We start from the raw sequence: 11,392 nt of genomic DNA on the forward strand, positions 1-11,392 counted from the left end.
GCCTCCCGAGCCCCCAAAGATGACCCCACAACCTTTGAGTTCTCGCGAGGGAGGTGAGCAGCATCTGCTGGTTTTGTTTTCCAGAATGTTTTGCTTCTCTGCTTTTGAATGCAACGAAAGAGGTCAGGAAGGGCCACCGAGTGGATCTGTCTTGTGTGTCCACTTTGAGAAGTCCCCAAAACACATCACTGAAGATCGAATATTCATTGTTTCGGAATACGACACTTCTGAAAGCCCTCACGACAGCAGAGAATACCACCATGTTCACTATCTCCATCTCCACCGCCAGTGAGTTGGGCTCCTACAAGTGCAAAGCCCAAATCTCAAGTCTCAACTGTACAAAATACAGTAACTTACTCAACTTCACCTTTGTAGGTAAGTGGGGAGTCTTTATGCCTGGGGGGGCCCTCCTGATGGGGGTTCTTTACTCATCTCCCCCAAAGCGCTCTGTTCTCCTGGAAAGGATCTCACCGAGATCTTTAACTTCATAACGCCTTAGTACCGTCTCTTGCAAACATGGTGTGATTTCAGAAAATAGGCCGATTGCCTTCAACCCACAGTCTTTCATCAATGACTTGAAAAATCATCGAGATCTTCTCTAGATGTTTCACTAGTGGAGTTTAAAATGACTTTTTCAGAGCCGGTTGACAGCACAGCAGGTAGGGCATTTGCCTTGCACACGATCCACCCAGGTTTGATCCCTGGCATCTCATACGGTCCTCAAACACCACCAGGAGTAATTCCTGAGTGCAGAGTTGGGAATAACCCCTGAGTATTGCCAGGTGTGACCCAAAGAGCAAAAAAACAAAATAAAATAAAGATGACTTTTTCTCGGAAGAATCAAATAAGATGTCTTAGAATCAGTGTTGGAGCCAGCGGCAGAGAGGTTCAAAGCCCCAGGCCTTTGCTCCCGTCTTCTCTTTGCACCCACCAGGCACCCACTGACCAGCCCTCTCCCTGTACTTCTCTCTCCCATCTTCCCACCCCTCACAGCCCTTCCCATCACCACATGGTCTGCCGAGCACCGAGCTGGCAGGAGCACCAGGCTTCATGTCACTCCTGAGTACTGCTGGGTATAGCCCCCAAGCAAACAAACATAAAAAACCCAAAGAATAATATTTCTTTCTCCCCCTCCTCTCCTTCCCACCTTTTTTCTGGTACCGGGGATGGACCCAAGGACTTAACATGCCAGGAATTTCTCTCCCACTGAGTTCCATCCCTGGTCCCCAGTGTTTTTTTTTTTTTTTTTTGCTTTTTGGGTCACACCCAGCGATGCTCAGGGGTTACTCCTGGCTCTGCACTCAGGAATTACTCCTGGCAGTGCTTGGGGGACCATATGGGATGCCAGGGATCGAACCCAGGTCAGCCACGTGCAAGGCAAACGCCCTACCCTCTGTGCTATCACTCCGGCCCCACCCAGTATGTTTCTTACAATGAGACACCCAGGCCAGGGCCCCCAGCAACCTTCCCCAGCCTCTGGATTTGCTTCCAAAACTGCAGGTGCTGCCCTGCCCACCATTTATTCCACTTACCTTACCAAGGGCTTCTGAAGTGATAGCACAGTGGGTAGGGTGTTTGCTTTGCACATGGCCAACCCAGGTTTGATTCCTTCATCCCTCTGGGAGAGCCCAGCAAGTTACCAAGAGTATCCCACCTGCATGGCAGAGCCTGGCAAGCTACCCGTGGCGTATTCTATATGCCAAAAATAGTAACAAGTCTCACAATGGAGACGTAACTGGTGCCCACTTGAGCAACTCGATGAACAATGGGACGACAGTGCTACAGTGCTTGTATTGTACATCAGTGATTCTAGTTTTGTAGAATACATCATATCTTTTGCTTTACATTATGCTGCCCATCCAAAAGACAATTTTTGACTGTCTGTATAAATATATTTATGTAAGAGCCTGGCAAGCTACCCACAGCGGATTCGATATGCCAAAAACAGTAACAACAAGTCTCACAATGGAGACGTTACTGGTGCCCACTCGAGCAAATCGATGAGCAACGGGAGGATAGTAACAGTGACAGTGACCAAGGCTTCAAGCGTTGTGTCCCAATCCGGTGTTTTAGAACGTGTTCTCAGCCACTTTCCCACAGGCTGCAGGTGAGTATCATGCCCTGAGTACTACTAGGTATAGCCAACTCTCCCTGCACAACCCTCCCCCCTGCAAAATAATTTAGCTGAAAGAAAAAATTCAGCATCTCAGTCTCATTGGTCAAATTTCAAGTTCTCAGCCACAAGTGGCTGGTGGCTGGTGTGTAAAACATCGCAGACACGGAGCGTTGTGCTGAGACGGGACATTGTGTTGGAGGTCTGTGCTCTGAGTCACTGGCCCTTAGTTCTTTAGGGTTAGAACTGTCTTAACAAGGCAACCGTCATGACGCCTACTGAGATGGGAAACGTGGACAGACTCGAGAGGCGGAGAAATGGGAGTTATTCAATGGCTAGAGGTTTGATTTTATGGTTTTGGCAAACTGTAAGATGAGTCACTGTCACTATCACTGTCATCCCGTCGCTCATCGATTTGCTCGAGCGGGCACCAGTAACGTCTCCATTGTGAGACTTGTTGTTACTGTTTTTGGCATACCGAATACGCCACGGGGAGCTTGCCAGGCTCTGCCGTGTGAGTGAGATACTCTTGGTAGCTTGCCGGGCTCTCCGAGGGAGATGGAGGAGTCGAACCCAGGTCGGCCACGTGCAAGGCAAACACCCTACCCACTGTGCTATCGCTCCAGCCTGTAAGATGAGTAAGTTTTAGAAATTGGCTGTACTATACCATGCCCATAACTAACAGTACTGTACTTTGCCCTTCAGATTTGAGAAAGGGAGATCTCCTGCTAAGTGTTCTTACTACAATAAAATGAATGAATAATTTATTTTAAATTTTGGGGGTCAGAGAGATAGCTCAGAGGGTTCTAGCGCAGTGGGCTGGAGCACGTGTGTTTAAGGCTACAGGTGAGAGCTGGGGAGGGTAGGGGGCCAGGCGGGCGCTGGACTTGGCATCCCCCACGCAACCACGCTGCCACACAGGCCTCTGAAGACTCTGAAAATTCTAAATTTAACCCACCCTGCACAGCTTTTTTTTTTTTTTAGTTTTATTTTGGCTTGTGGGCCACACCCCGTGATGCTCAGGGGTGACTCCTGGCTCTGCACTCAGGAATCACTCCTGGTGGTGCTTGGGGAATCCTATGGGTGCCGGGATCAAACCTGGGTCAGCCCTTCCAAACGCCCTTCCTGCTGTGCTATAGCTCCGACCCCCCCTGCACAGCTTTATGAAGAAACTCTGTTCAACTAGAAGCCTAGGGGGGAAACCGAGGCAAGGAGAGGCAACGAACTTCTGGCTTGCAAATGCTCTGCCAGCCTGCATTCTGGTGTTCCATCAGTTCTAACACGCAAGGCCCCAGGGTCAGGCGTTGGCTACACAATCACCCTTCTATTTACTCGATGTCTGATCTTAGGAAAGTCACTTAACCTCACCAGGTCTTACTCTATTCAGTTGTAAAACCGGGAGTGACACCAAGGAGAGAAATAAGATCACACACATAAAGTACTTCAGAGCGTCTGGTATGTACGAACCAGAGAGATGGTACAGCAGGAAGGGCATTTGCCTTGCATGTGACCAATCTGGGTTTGTTCCCCGGCATCCCATATTGTTCCCCGAGTGCCACCTGGAGTAACTTTTAAGCATTGTTAGGTGTGCACCCCACTCTCTCCCCGTCTTCCCACGGCAAAAACAACAGTGCCTGGTATGTAGTTGAATACTCAACAAATGGAGGCTGTTTGAGTGCATAAATCAGACCAAGGGCTTTGACTCAAGGCCTTTTCCCAGCATTTCTGGGGCTTACGTTCTGGGGTTCAAGACCCTAACAATGTTGCCAGTCCTATTTTAAGTGCCACGCTGCATTTCCCTTCCATGTAAGACCCCTGTGGACCTTCACACACGGGCCGTGAGTTCAAATCCCGGTACCCTGCACGGAAACGGCACTGTCACCGGCCTCTCAGGATAGCAGGTGTTGCCCGGGTGCCTGACCCACTGGGCAACTGTCACAGTCGTCCTTCTCAGGTCCCCTTCCCCGGGTCTGAAGGAGCGAAAGTGTTAGTGACCGTGGACGCTGTCTTCTTCCAGGTGACGCCACGTGTCCTCTCTGCCTGAAGCTCTTGCTTCCCGCCGTGCTGCTGGCGCTCCTGGCCGTGATCCTGACCCTGGCGTTCTGGATCCTACGCAAGCACAAAGCACGTGAGTCCTTTGAAAACCTTCCCCATGACACAGACCCAGCAGGTGGACAGAGACAGGGAAGGAGTGGCAGGAGCCACTGGGAGGAGCGGGCAGAGCGGCCCGAGGCAGCCGTTTGAGCGGAGGCAGCCGGCAGTGGGCGGCCAGCAGATGCTAGTTCTGTTCTCCAAAACGGTCTTTTGGTCTTAGAGTGCTCAGGGTCCGAGCCAAGAGCCCACACTTGGTTCAACGCTCTACTGTCCTGACAGTCTTGCTGCTTCCTTTTACTCCCTCTTTATTTTTATTTTATTTATTTCTTTTTGGCTCTTTGGGTCACACCCGGCGATGCACAGGGGTCACTCCTGGCTCTGCGCCCAGGAATTACCCCTGGCGGTGCTCAGGGGACCCTATGGGATGCTGGGAATCGAACCCAGGTCGGCCGCGTGCAAAGCAAACGCCCTACCCGCTGTGCTATCGCTCCAGCCCCCTCTCTCTTTATTTTAAAATTTATTTTTATTTTTTGGTTTTTGTGTCGCACCCAACAATGTTCAGGAGTAACTCCTGCCTCTGCACTCTGGAATTACTCCTGGTGGTGCTCGGGAGACCCTATTGGATGTTGGGGATCGAACCCAGGTCGGTCACATGCAAGGCAAGCACCCTCCCTGCTGCTGTACTATCACTCCAGCCCCTTTTTATTTTTATTTTATTTTTATCTTTTGATTTGGGGGCCACACCTGGCAGTGCTCAGGGCTCACTCCAGGCAGTGTTCAAGGGACCATCTGGGGGTGCCAGGGATTGAACCGGGAGTGCCAGGTGCAAGGCCAGCCCCCAACCTGCCGTCCTGTCTCTGACCCCTTTCCTCCCTCTGAAGTGAACTTCACATTGCGTAGGAAGATTTGCCTTCTAAGACTGCTCAGCGGCATTCGGGACACTCCTCATCACCCACAGAACAGTCTCTATCCTGGGAAACGGAAATTCCTTCCCCCCTCCTCCCTCTGGGAATTATGCCCCTCAAGGTGCCTCTGAGAAGTGGGCTAGTATCTGTCCTTACCTACGGGCTCCCCTCACGGTCCACAATGTCCTCAGCTTCAGCCAGGTTGTAGGGACATCTCAGTTTCCTTCATTTCGTGTGTGCGTGTGTGTGTGTGTGTGTGTGTGTGTGTGTGTATGTGTGTGTACTATAACTTATTTACTTTCTGGGCCCACCCCTGGGGGTGCTCGGGGGAACAGGCAATTGAGGAATGGTCTCTGCAACTCCCACGCAAACACGCATTTCCACTCTTAGGGTCATCTCCCTGCCTCTCCCTCATGAGGGCAGAAGACAGGGAGGCTTGTCCAGGCACAGACAGAGACAGATGTAGGCAGAGACATGCTTTGTATGTGTCTCTTTTACACAGCAGCCTTCAGCGGTCTCAGCCGCCAGTGCTCCCACTGTAGCTTATTTTCTTCCAAAAATAAGAAAATTGAGGATGCAGGTTACATGCAGCTGTGTTCAGGATTTACTGCTGGCTTGGAGCTCAGGGAGGGACTCAGGAGACCATATGAGGTTCTTGAGGGCTGAATCCAGTCAAGAGCTCTACCCACTGTACTATCTCTCTGTCACTGTCACTGTCATCCCATTGCTCATCCATTTGCTTGAGCAGGCACCAATAACGTCTCTACTGTGAGACTTGTTGTGACAGTTTTTGGCATAGCGAATATGCCACAGGGAGCTTGCCGGGCTCTCCGAGAGGGGCGGAGGAATCGAATCTGGGTCGGCCTCATGCAAGGCAAATGCCCTACCCACTGTGCTATTGCTGCTAATTGAAAACTATCTCTCTAGCCCCTAAAAATATTTTTCTTTTAACGGAGCTGTTGAGTGTGGCCAGGACTGCAGAGAATGCAGCTGGCTCTGTGGCAGGTGTTGCAAAGCGCCTCACAGGCTGCTCTTCTCAGCCACGGTGAGAAAGGGGATCATGTGATCTCAAGGCCGGCTGATGGGCAAAGGGGCTCTCACTCTCAAAGGGGCCAGACACTCAACCCCTGTGATGCCCACTTGGAGAAGCAGGTAGCTGCCGGACCCCGGCTGAATCTTGGGGTTTCCCTCCCCAGAGGCCTAGGCCAGGAAGCGGGTTGTCTCGGGACTATGTGTGTGTTTGGGGGGTGAGGGGGGTTGCTCCTGGACAGAGGAGATGAGGAAAAACTGCAATTTAATGGACTTAACGATTCTGCACCAATTGATACAGGGAAAGCTATGAAAGAAAATGCTCTGAGGGTCCGTGGAGACAAACCAGAGGAAAATGTGATCTACACGACTGTCAAGAAAAAGCAGGCAGGTACAAGACACTCGGGCATTGGATTGGGCATAGGATTTTGTTGTTTTTCAGACCATCAGACATCTGGGCCAAATAAGAGGAAGGAGGGGGCTGGACAGATAGTACAGCCGGTGTTTGCCGTGCACCTGTCTTACCCCGGCAGAATTCTCAGCACCCCATCAGGTATCCTGAACCCCACAAGGAGTGATGGAGTGATCTCTGAGTGCAGAGCCAGAAGGAAGGCCTGAGCATGGCCAGATGTGGCCAGATGTGCCCCCACGAAAAGGAGAGAGAGAGAGAGAGAGAGAGAGAAGAGAGAGAGAGAGAAAGAGATGTCTCCCACCCCTGACAGTCAGTTCCTTTCTTCCCCAAGGGTGTATCACCCTTAAAAAGAGGTGTACAGCCTTTAATCAATCTTTCCACTGTCACTGTCGCTGTCATCCCGTTGCTCATCGATTTGCTCAAGCAGGCACCAGTAATGTCTCCATTGTGAGATTTGTTACTGTTTTTGGCATATTGAATGTGCCACGGGGAGCTTGCCAGGCTCTGCCGTGCAGGTGGGATACTCTCGGTAGCTTGCTGGGTTCTCCCAGAGGGACAAAGGAATCGAACTGGGTTGGCCGTGTGCAAAGCAAACACCCTATCCACTGTGCTATCGCTCCAGCACAAATCTTGGAAAGATCTTTCTTTTTCGGTTTTTGGTTGAGGCAAGATAGTTTTTACCGAAACTTATTTAAAAAGATGTGAGATGAGGAAGAAGTGTGTGTTCAAAAGAGAACATGGGGGGCTAGAGTGATTGCACAGTGGGTAGGGCATTTGCCTTGCACGTGGCCAACCCGGGTTCGATTCCCAGTATCCCATATGGTCCCTTGAGCACCACCAGGAGTAATTCCTGAGTGCTATGAGCCAGGAGTAACCCTTATACATCCCAAAAAGCCAAAAAAAAAAAAAAAGAGAAAGAGAACATGGGCTTCTCCTGGGTGGAAATAAGGAACGAAACAGCCCGGCAGGCGAGCCCCGTGTCCAAGGGAGCGCAGGGCTGGAGGAGCAGGCCGTTGCTTGGAGTGGACACCGAGGGCCTGAACAGGTGGTGGCCACTGACTCTTGGTTGCGTTCAAAGAGTAGCACAGCTGCCGTCTCCCTCCTGGGCAGTGTTCCCTCCCGAGCCCTAAAGCAGGCGCCACAGGCCGCGCTGTGGGAAACAGACCAGGGCTGGGCTAACAGGAGAACAAACAGACGCTGTTGACTGAGCCGGGTCCGGGCACCCCGGAGAACAATGGACCCACGCCAGCGCCACTCACTCCCAGTTCACCTGGTTCCCTTTTCACAGAGGCAGGATCTGGGCCAGGCTCGGGACCGAGGCCGTGTGTGGCTGCAGCTGAAGAAGGTAGGTACCCCCTGCCCCGGTGGGAGCCGCTGGGCTGCAGTGAGCAGAGATGCAGATTCGAGGCCCGGTAACCGTGTGCCTTATCTCTCGCCCAGAGACTGGACACGCCCAGGAGATACACTACGCCTCCCCCCTGTTCCTGGACGAGGCATCAGGAGGCCATGGTGAGTCACAGATGGGGGAGATAAGAGCTCCGGATGGGAGATACTGGGGACTTGGGGGTTCAGAGATGGGCCGGAGCGCCCCGTGCACACCCCAGGAAACCAGTCAGCCCCATCGCTCCCACCTGTACTGCAGAGGGTCAGGGGAACGATCCAGACAGGAGGCTGCACTTCTAAAGCTTCCTGGAGAAGAAATCCTTTAACTAGGGCCCAGGCAAACCCACTTAATGCTGGGCCCAGACGATAGCACAGCAGGTAGGGCATTTGGCTTGCACACGGCTGTCCTGGGTTCATTCCCCGGCATCCCATATGGGCCCCCGAGCACTGCCAGGAGCAATTCCTGAGTGCAGAGTTAGGAGTAACCCCTGAGCATCACCAGATGTGACCCAAAAAGCTCCCCCTCCATAAAAACAAAACAAAACAAAACAAAACAAAACTTAGTTAATACTTGGAGTGAACACAGCTGTGGAGATGCTCAAAGCTCTGGACATGTTTTGCATGGAGCATCCTCGGATTCCAACCTCAGCGTTGCTTGGACATCACCTGGTCCCCCAATTCCCAAGCCGCCAGGGCGTGGCCCCCAAACCAAGAGAAAACAGAAGGTGTAGCACTGTGAGGCTGATAGGGCTGGTAAGGAAGAGGGTGTTCTCAAGTGTCTGAGGCTGTATTCCCAAAGCCTCTTGAATAATATCTTTATTTTTCAGATGGTGACCCTCGTGAGACTGACCATGTCTATTGTAAACTCATCTTGTAGAAGCTAAGGATACAGATGACATCTCAGGGCAAGATGCTTTTCGAAAAACAGTCTTACGTGAAGAAAAAAGCAAACGTGATTGGCAAACCTCTCTTGGGAGCGCCTGCAGTGAAGCACTCATCCGTGTTCCACTCCGTTCTTCAGGCCCACTGGGGTTTGCCCAGTCCTGTCATCAGCCCACAGGCTGGGCGGGAGGGGTCCTGACTGGTGGGCTGTGCTTTCGATCACGCTTTTGCTATTTTTAGGCAGGGGTAATTCTTCCCAGGCCCACAGCTCTCTTTTGGTTTGGTTTTGTTGTCTCTCTTCATGGTGCTGGGGGTCACTCCTGGTTCAGTGCTTCAAGGTTGCTTCCAAGTGGTGCTCAGAGTACCGCGTGGAGCTAAGATTAGACCCGAGACTCTCACATGCAAAGCAAGCGTTCAGTCCTTTGAGTTACTGCTCTGGCCAAATAGGCACATCATTTAAAATGAATGATTGTGGGGGCTGGAGAGAGAGCACTGGGGGAAGGCACTTGGCTTGCACATGCTGGGAGAGAGCACTGGGGGAAGGCACTTGACTTGCACATGCTTCCCTTGGGTTCTATCCATTGGCAGTACATACGGTTCCCTGAGTACTGTCAGTGGTCATCCCTGAGCACTGAGCCAGGAGTAAACCCTGAGCACCACCAGATGTGAACCAAAACACAAAGACAGGAAAAACCAGTCATTAGACCCCAGGGCTCATCCAACTGCTTCCTAGAAGCTTGCCAATGATCACTGACTCTCCCATTCTTATGGTTCAAAAGCAAATATCTTGTCTAAATTCTAAAACAATGATCGGTGACATTGAGATGCTGGGAAGACAGTCTTCGGCCAAGGTTGGATCACTTAGCACCCTTGTCCATCAGCCATGCCCATCACACTTGCTCTCAGATCTGGTACTAACTTCCCTGGCCTTGCAGGGTCCTCAATATTTTGCTCATGTCAAAGGCCTGCCTCAGTGAGCCACCCTGCCCTTTGGCTTTCAGGGAGAAGAGCGCCCAGAGCTGCTGGTGGGGAAGACAGGAGAATTTATTCCTCCCGAGGGTCCTTTTGACAGATTGCCTGAAGGCAGTGGCCTAAAACAACAGACACTTATTTCCCCATCATTCTGGAAGCTGGAAATCCCAAACCAAGATGTCAGTGGTGGTGGTGGAGGAGAAGGAGGGGGGCGCTGGAGTGATAGCACAGTGGGTAGGGTGTTTGCCTTGCATGTGGCCGACCCAGGTTCGATCCTTGGCTTCAGTCCACCCATGCACTGCCAGGAGTAACTCCTGAGCACGGCCGGGTGTGACCAAAAAACAACAACAAAAAAAGATGTCAGTGGGGACTCTGTCTGCTCCCAAGGCCTTGGGAGAGAATTCCTGCTTGCTCTTCTGCTTCTGCTGTTCGAAGTGCTCCTGGGCTTGGATCACATGACTGACGCCCCTCTGTCCCCAGACGCCTTTGTTCTGCCACTGATTCAGAAACAGTTGTTTGTTTGGGGGCCACACTGGTGATGCTCAGGGCTTCCTCCTAGCTCGGCATTCAGGAATTATTGCGATTGTGCTCAGAGGATCATAGGGGATGCCAGGGATCGAACCCTAGTTAGCCACACACAAGGCAAGTGCCCTTCCTGTTGTGCTATGGCTCCGGCTCCCGCAACTACCTATTAATCTAGGACCATCTCCCCGAGAGACCCTCCCCAAGAGACCCTTCCTGACAACTGCAAAGACCCTTTTCCAAATAAGGAGACATCCAGAGGTTCCGAGCCTAAGCAGTGGGGTTCTCTTGTGTGGGAGCCCCCTGGAGCCCGCAGCAGGGAATAAAATGATTCCTGGCTTGACTGTTTCATTGGAAGAGTTGCAGTATTCAATAAAAGCCTCGATTTTTCTAGGGTTCCAGACTAAGAAAACTTGACCCTAATTTTCTTCTCTATTCTTTGGGGGAGCGTCTGAACCCAATTTAATTGTTCCCAACAAGGAAACTATGACTAGGCGATTCCTAGCTATCGCAGTGTCTAATCATAGTTATTAGACATTGATTCTGCTGCAAGCTCCTTCCAAGTCAATATTATTAATTTAGTATTATAGGTAAGGGAGTTCCGACTCGGCTGGAGCAAGTCATTTCAGGAGGTCACTCCGGCTTGGTAGTGGTTGAATTTGGAGTTAAATCCTGGCCAGGAAGAGTGCGTGGTGGGGATGAGAGATTGCATACACAGATCCGGATGAGTTTGAGGATTTTGCTGTCTAAAGAAATAATAAGAGTAAACTGTTCTACCTTTCACAGCTGAGTTTTAAATTTGGGGGGTGGTGGTGATGGAGGAGGGCCACACTGGAGATACTCAGAACTTACTCCTAGCTCTGCACTCAGGAATTCCTTCTGGCACAGCTTAGGAGACCATAAGGGATGCTGAGATCAAACCTGGGTCAGCCACATACAAAGTAAACTCTCTACCTGTTGTACTATTATTCTCATCCCCTGATATTTTTATTTAGGGGAGCTATTCTTAAAAAATATATTATTCAGGGATAATTCCTGACTGGGCTCTGGAATGGAATGCCAGAACTGCTCCGTGCAAGG

General features: G+C 51.2%; 1 protein-coding gene across 1 annotated transcript; it reads left to right on the forward strand.

Moving 5' to 3' along the window:
• Positions 1-255: 255 nt before the first annotated feature.
• On the forward strand, positions 256-9,370 carry MILR1 (mast cell immunoglobulin like receptor 1). Its single transcript, XM_055133561.1, has 6 exons — positions 256-375; positions 4,131-4,241; positions 6,443-6,532; positions 7,842-7,898; positions 7,994-8,062; positions 8,764-9,370. The coding sequence occupies exons 1-6, from the start codon at positions 261-263 to the stop codon at positions 8,811-8,813; spliced, it is 492 nt and encodes a 163-aa protein (XP_054989536.1). The 5' UTR covers positions 256-260; the 3' UTR covers positions 8,814-9,370.
• Positions 9,371-11,392: the final 2,022 nt, after the last annotated feature.

This window comes from Sorex araneus, chromosome 3 (genome assembly GCF_027595985.1).
Source record: "Sorex araneus isolate mSorAra2 chromosome 3, mSorAra2.pri, whole genome shotgun sequence".
Taxonomy (NCBI): domain Eukaryota; kingdom Metazoa; phylum Chordata; class Mammalia; order Eulipotyphla; family Soricidae; genus Sorex; species Sorex araneus.